General features: G+C 45.9%; 1 protein-coding gene across 6 annotated transcripts in view; it reads left to right on the top strand.

Moving 5' to 3' along the window:
• Window positions 1–16,481, top strand: part of LAMC2 (laminin subunit gamma 2) — a 61,720-nt gene that overhangs the window by 31,295 nt on the left and 13,944 nt on the right. For all 6 annotated transcript variants that reach the window (XM_089910162.1, XM_022593316.2, XM_089910158.1 and 3 more), the window contains 9 exons: window positions 272–370; window positions 3,438–3,574; window positions 4,365–4,487; window positions 5,759–5,948; window positions 9,267–9,379; window positions 12,204–12,422; window positions 13,054–13,236; window positions 13,871–14,116; window positions 16,173–16,318. In XM_089910162.1, coding sequence (XP_089766288.1) covers window positions 272–370; window positions 3,438–3,574; window positions 4,365–4,487; window positions 5,759–5,948; window positions 9,267–9,379; window positions 12,204–12,422; window positions 13,054–13,236; window positions 13,871–14,116; window positions 16,173–16,318 — 1,456 coding nt within the window. The remainder of the gene's footprint in view (window positions 1–271; window positions 371–3,437; window positions 3,575–4,364; window positions 4,488–5,758; window positions 5,949–9,266; window positions 9,380–12,203; window positions 12,423–13,053; window positions 13,237–13,870; window positions 14,117–16,172; window positions 16,319–16,481) is intronic.

The raw sequence follows: 16,481 nt of genomic DNA, 5'->3' as shown, positions 1-16,481 counted from the left end.
GCCCCCCTCCTCTTTATAGGATTGGGTAGCAAACAGTTCCTGGACTGGCTGCTGGCCACAGACCACACTTTGAGTAGCACGAGCATGGACAAACGAATTCTTAAAGGGTCTGAGGGAGATTAGCATGGACAAGAATAGCTAAGAGAGGCCTCACTGAAGATGAAAGATTGACTCAAGTTGGTGACATTTGCTTATGAGTGCTTGATCTTCACGTGTATAGTTGCAAAGTATTTGGAAACACATCCCTAATTTTCTTTTTCTTCTTTCTCAGGGACTCCAAGTGTGACTGTGATCCGGCTGGCATCTCGGGGCCCTGTGACACAGGCCGCTGTGTCTGCAAGTCAGCTGTCACCGGAGGGCGCTGTGATAGGTCTGTGTGAACTGTGACCCTACGGGCACAGCAGGGTGTCCCTCGGCAACTAACATGAGAATTCATCCTCTGAGTGCAATTACAGAAAACGGACACTTAACAAATGTAGATGACCTTCTTCTTGCCCCCTGTCCTCAAAAACTAGGCTTTATTTATTTATGTTTAATTTTACTTTTTGGCCGCGCTGCATGGCGTGGAGGATCTTAGTTCCCCGATCAGGGATCAAACCCATGCCCCCGCATTGGAAGCGCAGAGCCTTAACCACTGGGACTTCCCTCAAAAACTAGACCTTAAAAAAAGTGCAACCAAGGCCCCAAATCTCACTGGACTCCAAGCTTTTGCTCTGGGTCCCTTCTCTGTTTATGCTGTGACAGAGGCACGGGGCCCCAGTGAGTCCCTGGCCAGCTGGCTCTGAATCCCAGGTGCTCTATGCAAGGTGGTACGCTGCGATGAGGTCACATGACTCAACCTGGTCCCAGGAAAGGCCTGGTCTAATTAAACATGTTGGGAAAATCTTAGTAAGTGGGAATATCGCAGTGTATGGCCACAGATAACCGTCCCGTGCTGAGAAGAACCGGGGATGGGATGGTGGTTATATGCACACACATGAACCAGGGGGGGAGATGTAAGAGCCCTTTGGGTCCCAAGCCACGTTGGGACAGGTGGTGCAACCAGGTCTATCCACCTTCAGTTGCTGCTGCAGGAAATTCCTTAAGTACAAACTGTGCCCAGACTTAAAACTCTTCCCTCTCCTGATACTGTTGTGAGCAGAGGGCTGCGAGGTAGGTCCCAGAGGTAAAGGCTTCCCTCTTATTTCCTTAAAGGAAAGAAAGCAGTTCTTTGGCATCCTGCCAGTCTCGTATACCTGGGCAGAGGAAATGCCAGGTACATTCCTGGCTTTTGTTTTCAGGGGGTTCTTTGCTGCTGAGATGGGGGGGGTGAGGAAACAGCTTTAAGTGTTAAAAAAGGAGTCACTTTTTGAAAGCATTTTAAGTTTCAAAATAGAACATACAAATAGAAAGTCACATAAATGTTGCCAGCAGCACCGATTATATGAAATAGACCTTTGCTAAAACTATGCCGGCCTCGTAACACCCTCTCTCCTTCCTAGAGGTCACCACTATTCTGACTGACTTACTTTTCTTCATAATTAATTACCCAAGCACATCCTTAAACACTGCGGCTTAGTTTTGCCTGATTCCCTTCACTTCCCTCCCCCCACCTCCCTTCCTTTATCATTCCCTCTCCACCCTTTCTGTGCCTCCCCACTTCTTTCCTCCCCTCCTCCCTCCTTCTTTCCTTCATTCCTTGGTTTTTGTTTTTTTTTTTGCGGTACGCGGGCCTCTCACTGCTGTGGCCTCTCCCGCTGCGGAGCACAGGCTCCGGACGCGCAGGCTCAGCGGCCATGGCTCACGGGCACAGCTGCTCTGTGGCATGTGGGATCTTCCCGGACCGGGGCACGAACCCGTGTCCCCTGCATCGGCAGGCGGACTCTCAACCACTGAGCCACCAGGGAAGCCCCCTTCCTTGGTTTTTAATCTCTTTTAATCTGAAGGTTTCCTCCACAGAAACTATAATGGTTTTTTAAACCCTTTCTCTATAGGAAAAAAACCCCCAACTTATTTATTTACAGCTGGTCTCTGAAGCATCTGTTGTTCACGGCTAAACTGCTTTTCCGTGATTTTGCACAATGAACATATTCTTGACATATAGTCCAATGGATTAGACCACGTAATTTATCAGCAGATATACCTGAGTTTGAATTTTGTCTCAGCCACTTACCAGTTGTATGACCTTGAACAAGTTTCTTAACCTCTCTGGTCTTGGTCTTATCATCTAAGAAAATTGGAAATAACAATTCCTATCTCATAAGGTTGTAGTGAGGATTAAATGAGGGAGCATAAGTAAGGTGCCTGGCATATCACAAGTGCTAAATAAATGATAATTGAAACTACCATTATTTCATGTAGAAGGATGTCGTTAACTTGAACAGAGAAGAAAACAAATCCTTCCCGGTTTCCCCTGCCCTCTTCTCTATGACCCCAGCCTCCGGGACTTGTCTGCCAGCTGCGGTCCCCAGAGAAGTCACTGGAGGGCTTGAGCTAGGAGCAGAGGGGAGGCCAGCCTACATTTTGCTTTTGTAGGAGCCTCTAGCCATCCTTTTTTGGCATAACCTCACCTGCCCCCTCCCCTGGGGGTCAGAGCCTAGGTACAAGGGGCAGGGATGGTGGACAATGCCAGGGAGGGTGGTCTGGGAGGGGTCAGTACAGCTGAGTGGGTGCTGGGGCGGGAGCATTTGCCTTTCTTTTGCTGGTCCCCACTTCCCACCCTTTTGCCCCAGTTAAATACTTACTCCAGGACAGGGCCAGCTCTGCATATCCCTACCTGACCCCTCCCCATCTTGCCCACTCAATTCCTCACCAAGGATGGGGAAAATCACTGTTTCCAGACCATCACATCAAACATGATACTGCTTTACCAGAGCAAAAGAAAGTGAATATTCTTCATGCTTTCTTTTTAAATTAATCAATCAATCAATTAATTAATTAATTGACTGTGTTGGGTCTTCGTTGCTGCGCGCGGGCTTTCTCTAGTTGCGGCGAGCGGGGCTACCCTTTGTTGCGGCGCACGGGCTTCTCGTTGTGTTGGCTTCTCTTGTTGCGGAGCACAGGCTCTAGGCGTGCAGGCTCAGTAGTTGTGGCTCGCAGGCTCAGTAGTTGTGGCTCGCGGGCTCTAGAGCGCAGGCTCAGTAGCTGTGGTGCATGGGCTTAGTTGCTCCGCGGCATGTGGGATCTTCCTGGACCAGGGATTGAACCCATGTCCCCTGCATTGGCAGGTGGATTCTTAAGCACTGCGCCACCAGGGAAGCCCTTTTGTGCTTTCTTAATGGGGAGCTGTGATTTGTCCATTGGGGGGTCTGGGAGTGGGGGGTGGTGTGTGCAACTTAGTATTCCTCACCTTTGGGAATTAATGGGCCGGGTGGAAGAGAAAGTAGAAATGATCATATTCTCTATAGGGACAAGAAATAACCTATAATATTGTCCTGATTTCTAAAACATCACTGCAGGTGCCGACCAGGTTACTATCACCTGGATGGGGGAAACCCTGAGGGCTGTACCCAGTGTTTTTGCTACGGCCATTCAGCCAGCTGCCGAAGCTCTGGAGACTACAGTGTCCATAAAATCACCTCTACCTTCCATCAAGGTAAAGCGATCTGTTTTCTAGGTTTTTTGCTTTTAATGTTGTATAGGGTTTTGTGCTTATAGACTTCCGTCCACAGCATGGGGTCCTTGAGTCATCTTTAGCAACTCTCTTCTCGCTTTAAATGTATATTATTTTTGAGGCAATAAGGAAGAGCCTAATGTCTTGTAAAAGTTATAGCTGAATAGTTTACTCAGACCAGCTTATGAATAACTTAAAAAAATAACTAAAAAGAGACCAGATTTTCATCTCCCTGCATTTCCCATCTCATCTATTTTAAAACCACAAAAGAATCATTCTTTTGGATTGAAGGGCTTAACATGAGTCTTCCTGGAATTCACATTCACTAATAATACCGCTTTCACATACGCCAAACGAGTTGACTTATGTGGAATTAGTTACCAAGCTACAAAGCACTCTAAAAATATGGGAGATTAATATGATTTCAACTCTGAGTTTCTCTTTGAACATACTAGACCCTCTTACCTCACTAAGGCCAGACCCTGTTTATGTAAATAAAATAAAAATACAAATTATAGGCAGATGAAAACATGCTCTCTTATTCCAAGAGTCAGACTCGGAGACAAGAAGTCACAGCAGCTGTAGGGCAGGAGTGGGTGAAGGTGAATACAAAGTAGAGAGGTGCACAGGGGATTTTGAGGATGGTACACGAATGTGGAAACATTAAGAAATCCCCACTTCTTACTCACTGCTAGTGAGCAGCAATCAAGTCTTGCCTTGTTTAACTCGGTAAATGTTGTCCAAATGCAGAGTGGTTTTATTTGTGTTTCAGATGTTGATGGCTGGAAGGCTGTCCAAAGAAATGGGTCTCCTGCAAAACTCCAATGGTCACAGCGCCATCGAGATGTGTTTAGCTCAGCACGACAGTCAGACCCTGTCTATTTTATAGCTCCTGGTATGTATGGTATTTTTCCTGTAGAAGCCAACTTAGAACACTAAGAAGTCAAGATAGAAAAATGGGGTTAGAAAATGTGGACATCTTATCACTTAGTGTTCTGGGCAGTAGTATCTCCAGGAGACAAGTGGGGCTTCAGCCCTTCTTGACAAAGTCATGGCACAGGACAGCAGAACTGGGTGTCCAGGTGGTCAGACCCTGGTTCAGGTCCCTACTTCAGTCAAATGGGAAGTTTCTAGGTTTCCCATCAAGACAAGAAATAAGGACGGTGGTCAAATCTGTGGGTCTACTGAGAAACAGATGGAAAAGTGAAAAGAAACCATTTCTCAAAGCTTTAAACCGCTTGTAAATTTTAAAAATATACATTAGTCAGAGAAGCTGGATGGAAAAGCTCTGGCTAAAATTTTTTTTAAATTAATTTATTTACTTATTTATTTTTGGCTGCGTTGGGTCTTCGTTGCTGCGTGCAGGCTTTCTCTAGTTGCGGCGAGTGGGGCCTACTCTTCATTGAGGTGCAGGGGCTTCTCATCGCAGTGGCTTCTCTTGTTGCGGGGCACAGGCTCTAGGCGCATGGGCTTCAGTAGTCGTGGCTAACAGGCTTCAGTAGTTGTGGCTCGTGGGATCTAGAGTGCAGGCTCGGTAGTTGTGGTGCACGGGCTTAGTTGATCTGTGGCATGTGGGATCTTCCCAGACCAGGGCTCGAACCCATGTCCCCTACATTGGCAGGCGGATTCTCAACCATTGAGCCACCAGTGAAGCCCCTCTGGCTAGAATTTTAATCCTAGTTCATATCCTTAGCTAATATGTGATTCCTGGGCAAGGTGGCCTCTTAACCTTCCCAAACTTCAGTTTCCTCAGCTGTTGAATAATGACAACCTCCACGAATTATTGCCATCAAATGTGATGATGTTGGTGAAAGTATTCTGTAAACTAGAAAGCATTATGTAACAAATGGTATTATTGCTGATAGACCTGGGATCTTTACATATTGGTCTGTCATAGGGGCCAGGCTATGAATCATGTAATGGATGGAATTGCCTTATAATGAGGCCCTTTTAGCGTTTCAGTAACTAACCCTTCTTTGTGGCCAAGAGTTGCAAGGCCATGTCCACTGCCATGAACTGGCTCTTCTGGCAGGGTGGCTGGGGAGGGGTGATGGGTGGGTAATGTAGGACCCCAAGAGAAATTGCCAACATCGATGAAAACTTACTCACTCCTTTGCTTCTCCAGTCTCAGAACTGACCTCAATCTTTTCGAATTCTATTTCACAGCCAAATTTCTTGGGAATCAACAGGTGAGCTATGGGCAAAACCTGTCTTTTGACTACCGTGTGGACAGGGGAGGCAGACACCCATCCGCCCATGATGTGATCCTGGAAGGTGCTGGTCTATGGATCACAGCTCCCTTGATTCCACCTGGCAAGACACTGCCTTGTGGGGTCACCAAGACTTACACTTTCAGGTAAAGAGAGAGACTACAAGTGGGTCAAAGAGAGCAAACTGTGACTGAAGTCTGATTCCTTTGTTCATCCAGTCATCATTCATTGGTTCAACAAGCTTTTCTGAGCACCTTTTATGTACCAAACATGGTGTTATGTGCTGAGACAGGCCATGACTGCTGCCCACAAGCCCCGGACAGGCTAATGGGGGAGAAAAATAAACATGATTATACTGCAGCTTGTAAGGGACAAGGTGGACACAGGTGCTTTGAACACACACAGGAGATATCAGTAACTCACACTGGAGTGATCCAGGAAAGCTTCCCAAGAAGATGTGACAAGTGAAGAGCCGCTCTTTAAGGAAAGAAAAGGGGGGAAGGTTAACATGGCAGAAGAAGTATGTTTGAGGAAGTTTCGTACTTTTAGGAAATTCTAAGTGGTTAAGCATGAGTGGAGCATGGGGTCAGGGAGAGGAATACCGTGAGAAGTGAGGTCAGAGAAAGAGGCTGAGGTAAGGTCATGGATGGCCCCATGTGTGTCTAAGGAGGTTACATGTTATCCTGTGGAATGGGATATTTTTTGAAGTATAACACTGTGCTAGTTCCAGGTCTAAAACATAGTGATTTGATATTTCTATACATTACAAAACGATCACCCTGATAATTCTAGTTACCACCTGTCACCATACAGTGTTATTACATTATTGACTATATTCCCCAGGATGTACATTTCATCCCCGTGGCTCATTTATTTTATAACTGGAAGTTTGTACCTCTTAATCTCCCTCACCTATTTCACTCATCCTCCCACACCCTCCCTTTTGGCAAATACCTGTTTGTTCTCTGTATCTATGAGTCTGTTTTTGTTCTGTTCTGTTTGTTTGTTTTTTAGATTTCACATATAAATGAAGTCATATGGTATTTGTCTTTCTTTGTCTGAATTATTTCACTTAGCATAATACCCTCTAGGTCCATCCATGCTGTTGCAAATAGCAAGATTTCATTATTTTTTTATGGTTGAGTAATATTCCATTGCATATATATATATATACACACACACACACATATATACATACATACATATATACCACATCTTCTTTACCCACTATTGATGGATACTTTCCATATCTTGGCTCTTGTAAATAATGCTGCAGTGAACATAGGGGTGCATATAGCTTTTTGAATTGGTATTCTTGTTTTTTCAGAAGAATACCCAGAAGTAGACTTGCTGGATCATATGGTAGTTCTATTTTTACTCTTTTGAGAAACCTCCATACTGTTTTTCATAGTGCCTGCACCAACTTACACTCCCATCAACAGGGCACAAACATTCCCCTTTCTCCACATCCTTGCTAACACTTGTTATCTGTTGTCTTTTTGATGATAGCCATTCTGACAGGTGTGGGTGGTATCTCATTGTGGTTTTGATTTGCATTTCTTTGATGATTAGTGATGTTGAGCATCTTTTCATGTGTCCGCTGGCCATCTGTATGCCTTCTTAGGAAAACTGTTCATTGAGGTCCTCTGTCCACTTTTTAATTAAGCTGTTTGTTTTTTTGACGTTGAGTTGTATAAGTTATTTGTATATTTTGGATATTAATCCCTTATCAAATATATCATTTGCAAATATTTTCTCTCTAGAATGGGAATTTTGAATGGTGGGTATAGAGAGTTCAGGGGAGGGGGACGTGCCTATTAAGTGCTTAGTACTGTGTCAGAGACTGAGAATTCAAGATGAAGAAACGTGGTGTTTGTCCTTCAAGAGCTCTTGTCTAGTAGGATATGTAACATGTCAAAAAGCAAACATAACACAATACAAAATCTCTTCAGTGATGGTGCATGCTCATGGGGAGTTGGGAGGAGAGGAAAGAGTCTTAGTTCTGCCTGGAGGAGCCAGGAAAAGCATTACTAAGGACGCAGTGTGTGGACTGAGAACAGGAAGAAGCACAGGGCTTTCCCAGGGACAAAATCAGGACAACCCGTACATGTGAGTATATGTGGGAATGTGGAAAGGCATAATACAGGGGATTGGTAAGCAGTATTTATGGCTGGAACACAGCGTGTACAGGGGAGATAGGCAGATAAGATTGAAAACGCTGGAAAAAGACCAAGCATGGTGGTTCTTGGATGTCATGTCAAGGTGCTGAGATCTTGCCCATGCCTACAAGATGATGGAAAGCTATTGAGAGATTGGAAGTCGAGAATTGGCGTGATCAGGTGTGAAGACTGGGTGCAAATACTGTGTGAAGGACAGTTTGGGTAGGGTCTTTAACTGAACCACCAGGACACATTCACAGTGGTTCAAGTGAGGGTTGTTGGGGACCTACCCCGGGGCAGAGGTAAAGGTAATAGAGAATAGAAGACCCACGGCACACACACAGTGTGTTCTTAAATAACTGAGTGCCACTTATTCTAACGATACAAACACCCAGCTCTCCACGCTGGAACACCCATTCCCACCTTCTCAGCTTGGTGAACTTACTCTTCAAGATTCAGCTTGCAGGTTTTTCCTTTATATTAGCCTTCTCAGAATCCTAGGTAAAGTTACAGTCCATCCTGAGTTTCTATGGCATCCTGTTCATGCCTTTGTTATAGCCCTTTCTGCATTGGATCATAATTATTTGTTTACCCGTCACCCCTGGGAGACACTGATCACCTCACTCTACTTGCCTTTGTATCCTCCGTCCTGATACAGCTTCTGGCTCAACCAGGTGCACAGTAAACAGTTACTTCATGAATCAGTGGATGAAACAAAAGGGTTAGTATGGTTCCTGGAAGAGCTATTCCAGTAGAAATCAAAACAACATAAAGAAGAATAGTACAGGGGCTGCTGATGTGATGCGCTGAGGCAACATGATGCCAAACTAGGAAGTATTAGATGTGGACAGTGTAGAAGGTGGAAACTGACTTTTGAAAATTGGAGGTGAAATGTGCTCAGATAACAGATCATTTAAACAACAAAACCAAAAATGAATGATGGCTCTCGAGGATCAGAGCTTCTGGAACTTAGAGATGTTCCTGCTGTTAGGTTTTGTGTGACCAAGAATAGAAAGTGGTCTCTGAGGGCTTGGACAAGCACTGGATGCTGTGACCCCAGGAGCTCGGCTTCCTGCACTGGGATATCCTCCAGCAAATCCTGTGGGGCTTGCACTCCCCATGGAGTGAGAAAGTTCCAGGCTTGTGCCTATGAGGATGTGGCTACCAGTCCTTCATCCCCGTACAAGCAGGACTGTGAAGGGGCTTAGCTATTCCCCCATTCTCAGGCATAATTTGTATCGGGTATACGCATTATAAGATTTGATAAGAGTTGGATTTTTCAGCTTTTGCTTTCAAATCATGCAGATTAAATGAAAATCCAAGCAGTAATTGGAGCCCCCAGCTGAGTTACTTTGAGTATCGGAGGTTACTGCGGAACCTCACAGCCCTGCGGATCCGAGCTACCTATGGAGAATACAGTAAGTGGCTAAAAGAAATGAATTTCTCTCTTCTTAGGTTTTAGTTTAATTTGCTTCAACTCTCTAAGGTGGTGACAGTCTCCAAACAATTAAACAAACTACTTAATGGTTTTGATGCCGAGTCTCTGATTGGGTCTAGATTTGTACATTCTAGAAGAAATTGTTAAGAAAGAATGTTTCTTGAAAAGAGGGCAGCACCAATGAAGAATGAATGATGCTTCCTTGCTAAAGAGCCTCTGAATTTAGATTAAAGCTGATTATTTGAAGAAGATAACCTACAGCAAAAGGCACGTTCCCTTAGCTCGGAAATCGCATCTACAACACTGTTCTCTTTATTTCTTGAGTAACTTTTCTTTGGGATTATGCTCAGTGCTACCACATTCGGATATCACCATGTATTCTGTTAATTCCTATTATTGAACTTTTATATACTATGTACTATGTTGGGTACTCCTAAGCTCAACTGAGCTTATTTAAATGAGACCTCCTTAAGCTTTTTAGCACACATGTAAAAAGGAAGCATGGCTGGCATGCACCATTTCCATGTCACTGATATAGTGAATAAAGCAGGAAGTAGAAAAGGTGCTTACTAACAATTTATTGAATCTTTACCATGTGCCAAGCACACTACAATACATGCATTGTCTCATTTAATTTCACAAGAAACATAGGAGGTAGATACCACTGTCATTTCTCTTCTACTGTTGAGGAAACACAATCATTGAGGTGTTTTGTGACTTGCCCAATTCACACAGGTAGTGAGGATTGAGCCAGAATTTAAACCCTGATTTTTCTGACACCAGAGCCTATGCAGTCAGTCATGATGAACTGCTATATCTTTATGCATGGCATAGTGAGTGAATACCAACTGTCTTTGATAGGGCTATCAATGAAAAAAATTCATCAATAGTCAATCTAAGAGGGCTTCTCTGGTGGCACAGTGGTTAAGAATCCGCCTGCCAATGCAGGGAACACGGGTTCGAGCCCTGGTCTGGGAAGATCCCACATGCCGCGGAGCAACTAAGCCCATGCGCCACAACTACTGAGCCTGCGCTCTAGAGCCTGCGAGCCACAACTACTGAAGCCCACACGCCTAGAGCCCGTGCTCCACAAAGAAGCCACCACAATGAGAAACCCGCGCACCGCAATGAAGAGTAGCCCCTGCTCGCAGCAACTAGAGAAAGCCCGCGTGCAGGAACGAAGACCCAACGCAGCCAAAAATAAAATAAATAAATTTTTAAAAATTGTCAATCTAAGAAAGAAATGGAAAATCTTATTTGAGCCAATATGAGAATTATAACCCAGAAGACAGTCTCTCGGAGAGTTCTGAAGACTGTTCCAAACAGGTAAAGGGGGAAGCCAATATATATGTGATTTGGGAAGAATGTACGTGCAATCAAGCACACATCTTGGTAGAAGGTTACTGCTATTTGCAAGGAACAGATACCTTAGTTAATGGTTTAAGTGCTTTTCTAAGTACGGGAAGATGCAAGAAACTGGGTTCATAAAATTTTCTCCTGAAAGTATCTAACTCTCTGAGGGCCAGTTCTGTCAGGTTTCCTAGAGCACAAAGTGCTACATCCTGATCTTCACCCTGAAGTCCTTTCAGGATGTACTGTAGGTCAGCGAGTGCAGTGGCTAAAGACTTCATTCTTGTAGATCTGGATAGTGGGCAACATTCTTTATTTTACAATCCCTTCCCTTTCGGTCTTAAGTTCAACCAAGGTCTGGGAGGCATTTCGTGAGCAATTGCTAGGAACGCACATTCCCAGGTCAGTTGAGGATTTCGTTGACAGGCCACAGAACGTGCTACTACTGGACTAGGTTCAGTTAACAGTAGCCAAAAGCCTCTGGACCTCCTGTCTTTCTACTCTGTTATGGTCCAGGAAATAGTTCCCTCTTGTTGCTTCTTCCCATATCTAGAGTTATTATGCATGATTACAATCTTGTAGAACTATATATTTGATCAAATTGTTTTAAGTTGCCTAGTCATCATTAATTTTATCTGAGGATCAATCACACATTTGATAATGCAAGAAGCAATAATCTTGTAAAATTAGGCAGCATATAATATAGCTAGTAACATTAATAGGTCATAAGCAAGTATTTAAGCTAAGAACTTCCATTAGGTGCGGCCCAGTATCTCCCCAGGTCGTCTGACCAGTCTGTTCTGCACTAATTGCTATCTTTAAGGGAAAATGATATATTGGCATTGTACATAAAGTTCACCAAAGATGTCTGCACGTACAAGGCGAGTAGTGGGTCGTCATGACCCCTTAAAGGACTGACAAAGGAATGTTATCGTCTAAGGAGTTACATGGCTGGCGCCAGAAGGAGAAAAATTGATCTTTATGGTTGAGCAGGTATTTCTGCCACAGGCGAGGTCTGGTTAACACACAATGCAGAAGTACAATGCAACTAGAGGGGAATGAGGAGGCCAAAGGGCAGAGAAAAAGTTGTTTGTTTGTTTTTTTTGCGGTACGCGGGCCTCTCACTGTTGTGGCCTCTCCTGTTGCGGAGCACAGGCTCCGGATGCGCAGGCTCAGCGGCCATGGCTCACGGGCCCAGCCGCTCTGCGGCATGTGGGATCCTCTGGGACCGGGGCACGAACCCGTGTCCCCTGCATCGGCAGGCGGACTCTCACCACTGCGCCACCAGGGAAGCCCAGAGAAAAATTTTATGTTTAAATTTTTCTTGTCTTGCCTTAAAAATGTGAATTTTCATTTCATCAGGGAGTTAAGAGAAATAAAATCCAATGAGAGGCCTGACTTTAGATCCTTGGACCTTACCACTTGCTGCTTCTAACGTGTTCCCTTTGTTGCAGGTACTGGGTACCTTGACAATGTGACCCTGATCTCAGCTCGCCCCATCTCTGGAGCCCCAGCACCATGGGTTGAACAATGTGTGTGTCCTGTTGGGTACAAGGGACAGTTCTGCCAGGAATGTGCTTCTGGCTACAAAAGAGATTCAGCCAGACTGGGACCTTTTGGCACCTGTATTCCATGTAACTGCCAAGGAGGAGGGGCTTGTGATCCAGACACAGGTGAGTGAAATGACACCTGGACCAGATGGTTGGGGGCACAGCCAGGCGACTGAGGTCTCTCGCGGAAGAGAGAGCTGTGTAGGAAAGACCATGCCTGAACTCATTTCAGAGATGGGAAAGGATTAAGGGAAGCAGGGCTGGAGTCAGGGAAGATGGACATGGCGCTTTATTACACTCAATCCTTTTCATTATGGAAATGCCACAGGGTTGTGAGAAAGGTGCTAGGTTACAGGAAATGGCTGTCATGGTTCAGTGCTGGGTGGGGGAATTGGTGTCGAGTTGCAAGCATTGTACGGGGAGATCAAAGGCAATGTCAGGACTGGAATGGATGTGCGGACAAATGGTGTCAGGCCTTGGGGGACAGGGGAGCAGTGTTAAGTCATGGCTGGTAAAGGCAGTGTATGTCTGCTTAGCCTGGGAGAGTGAGGGTGAGACTCAGGGTCGTGGCCATGTTTAGAGTTGGTACTAGGGCAGACGAGATCACCGGCGCTCAGGCACTCTGGGGAAAGCTTCGGAAAGGCAGGCTGTGAGTTGCTAAGCTCTGACTTGCACATGTCATGCGTATTAAAGCAAGTGTACAGTTTTACCCTGCTCATTTCTCTGCTCCTCCATTCTTCCTCTGCCCCCCCAGGAGATTGTTATTCAGGGGATGAAAACCCTGACATCGAGTGTGCCGACTGCCCCATTGGTTTCTACAACGACCCACGTGACCCCCGCAGCTGCAAGCCCTGCCCCTGTCGCAATGGGTTCAGCTGCTCCGTGATGCCCGAGACAGAGGAGGTGGTGTGCAATAACTGTCCCCACGGTGTCACCGGTGAGGCCAGCTGCCTGCCCTGTCCTGAAGCCGTGAATCTGCAAGGATAGCTTCTATTCCAAGGGATTCCCAGGGAGTTTTCATTACTCAGGGTTAGTCTAAATGGGCTCATTTTAAAGATAAGGATAGCTCGTCGATGGCCGAGAGCTGAAGTGGATTGAGGAAGGGCAGAGTGTACAGTTACGCGGAGGAAACATCTAAAGCTGTTTTAGGAGGTTTGTAATTAGGAGATGAAGTTTTCAGATGAAATACAGGGTTTAACTAAGTTTTTAAAAATGAACCAAGGTGAAGAAGGAAAACTTAGTGGCCTTATAAATGTCGCATCTCTCTGCTGGTCAGTCTGAAAGAAGAGTTTATCTTCAGCAGCAGTCTCAGTGGTATGGGTCTCAATCTGACTTTTTCCCAGTCAGCTAGTTAACCGGCAGGAAGGCTCCTAGTGGCGCTTGGGTTCTAAAATCTGTGACCACCGTGGAGTGGAAGAGCCAGGCCCTGGCCATGGGCTCCTGTTCCTGAAGCTACTGTTCTGGGGTCCATGGGGAAAGCTCCTCTAGAGGGCTATTTACACCTTCGTCCTCTGCGTCTGGTTTTGCTGCCAGTGGATGATCGCTTGGGCTTGGTTCTTTGTTCCTTCCAGGTGCCCGCTGCGAGCTCTGTGCCGATGGCTACTTTGGGGACCCCTTTGGGGAACACGGCCCAGTGAGGCCTTGTCAACCCTGTCAGTGCAACAACAATGTGGACCCCAGTGCCTCTGGGAACTGTGACCGCCTGACGGGCAGGTGTCTGAAGTGCCTCCACGGCACAGCCGGTACCCACTGTGACCAGTGCAAAGCAGGCTACTTTGGGGACCCCTTGGCTCCCAACCCAATGGACAAGTGTCGAGGTAGGACTGCACCCCTAGACGGATTGGACAGCCTGTGTGTGCGTGTGTGTGCGTGCATGCACGCCTGTGTGTGTACATGTGTCAGAACATACAAATCAGCAAGGCCAACAGCAGGTAATATCGCGGTGCTACTTTGGTTTCTCTGACCGACTGGCTCGTGAACAGCCTGGACCTTTCGCCTGTCAGAGGTCTTAAGACCCGTGTCCCCTGCATCAGGGCTCTGGAGTCAGAGCTGGAGGGTGTTGAAAGGGTTAAAGCTGCGCGGGAGAAGTGCAAAAGGTCAGGTTTATGCTCCAGAGTGGAAGAAGAGATGAAATGGGGCTGCTTCCAGCGCCCAGTCCCGAGGCTGGTAGGCAGGGAGGGGCTGCCAGACCTTGAATCGGAAGGTGATAAAGGGCTCGAGACTAAGCCTGAACACACTGAAGTGGGAGGGGGGTGGCTTGTAAAGCAGTTGAAGAGACCCTCTCAGGAAGTCAGTGCGATTGATGTACAGAAAGGTAACAGTCCAAACGTCTCCTAAGGAGACTGGGCTTCAAAGCAGTAGCTCCCGTGGAGCATTCCTGGGGGCCGCTTCAGATCAAAGCATGAATGCGCAGATCAGGCCTCTTGCTCAGCCCTTCTTTCAAGCCTTCGAACATGTTCTCTTCTAGAGGCAAATTCCATTCTAGGGAGCTGGCCTGCCCCACAGACTCACCCCTAGGTCACAAAGGTCCCAGACCAGCCCTGGTGCCCAGAACTCAGGAGCTTCCTCATTTTAAGGTTCAGAGTGCCTTTGGGGACCGAGATTGGAGGACTCCTGGTCGCCCAGGAGGTCTGCAGGGAGCCCAGAGCCACCCCCCCACTCACACCAGAGTCCCCAGCCCCAGAAATGATGAGGACCTCTGTGCAACTTGGGGCTTCTACCCAGGGGCACGAATTCCACCTGCCCTGACCCCAGCCTGTGGGTTAGCTGTGATGTCCTATGGTAGGAAGCATCCACATGACATCAGCGGTAATGAGTTCAAGTCCAATTTTTTTAACATACCTATTGTATTACGCTGATCATGCCAATTAATCTCTCTGAGCCTCAGTTTCCTCATATGGATGATTAATATTTTACTCAAAGTGGTTGCAAAGATAAAATAGCATATGAGAAAGCATACTATAAACTATATAATTCCATCTATAAGGTGCTATTAATAGAGAGTTCACTGCCTTTAGACCATACATTTTTTCACTCAGCTATCCTTTATCAAGCACTTACCATGTACCCAGTGTGGAGCTAGATACCGAGGTTATAATAATGAATAAATCAGCTCCAGCTCCCAAAGAACTCATATGCTAATAAGGAAGACACACAAATATGTAAGCAAATAATGACAGTACGCTTAGACATATGATCATACTACCAAGTGTTTTGTGAGCACTGAAGGTGGAGTAACCCAAAGAATCACTCCAGTAGAGTAGTGTCTCACCCACTGTTACATCCTCAGCTCCTAGAACAGAACATGACACATAGTGGTACTGAATCAATTTGATTGAATAAAGGTACCGCTTTACCGCAGAAGGAAAATATCACTGGCTCTTGCCAGGTTCTCATTCCAGCTTGCCATTTTCTTGCTGTGTGTCCTAGGTCAAATTACTCAGCCTCTCTGAGCTCATATTCCTCATCTGTATATATACAGAGAGATGTCTACTTCTGGCATATATAGGCCCAGAAGAAATGTTATTTTCCCTGTGAGCAAAGCCAGAGTGTCTGCAGAGTATCCAGCAGGCTTATGATTTAATGGGAGGAAGTAAATAAGTGCCACTAGAAAGGATGAACTGTTATAGTGTCTCTTCATCCAGACACACACCCCAAACAAACTTGCCAGATGATTCCGAAGACCTCTCTGTATTGTGGGAATGTGCTTGGAGGCATAGCCAGGAAATGAATCTAACACAATATGAATCAACAAGGGCAAAGAAGGACTCTTTGCCCTTGGTGACTCAATCCTCCTTTCATCTTTGCTATACCTCCAGTTTCTGGAATTAGCTTGACATGAAAGCTTCCTGTTTGTCCGTCTTTTTTCTCTAGCTTGCAACTGCAACCCAGTGGGCTCGGAGCCCGTGGAGTGTAGAAGTGATGGCAGCTGTGTTTGCAAGCCAGGATTTGGCGGCCTCAACTGTGAGCATGCAGCATTAACCATCTGTCCAGCTTGCTATAATCAAGTGAAGATTCAGGTGTGCATGCTAGCCAGACCTCACCCACAGGAGTAAAATCCTGAAGTGTCTCCTGGGTGGTTCTGTCACAAATCCAGGACTCTCGTAGACTCCTGGGGACGGGGGCGGGGATTACTATTTCTTTCTTTAAAAATTGCTATGTTAAAAAAATTTCCATATACTA

The sequence above is a fragment of the Delphinapterus leucas genome, chromosome 1 (genome assembly GCF_059928025.1).
Source record: "Delphinapterus leucas isolate spDelLeu-1000000601 "Yukka" chromosome 1, BTC_Dleu_Yukka2, whole genome shotgun sequence".
NCBI lineage: Eukaryota > Metazoa > Chordata > Mammalia > Artiodactyla > Monodontidae > Delphinapterus > Delphinapterus leucas.
This window is presented reverse-complemented; position numbering and strand designations above follow the sequence as displayed.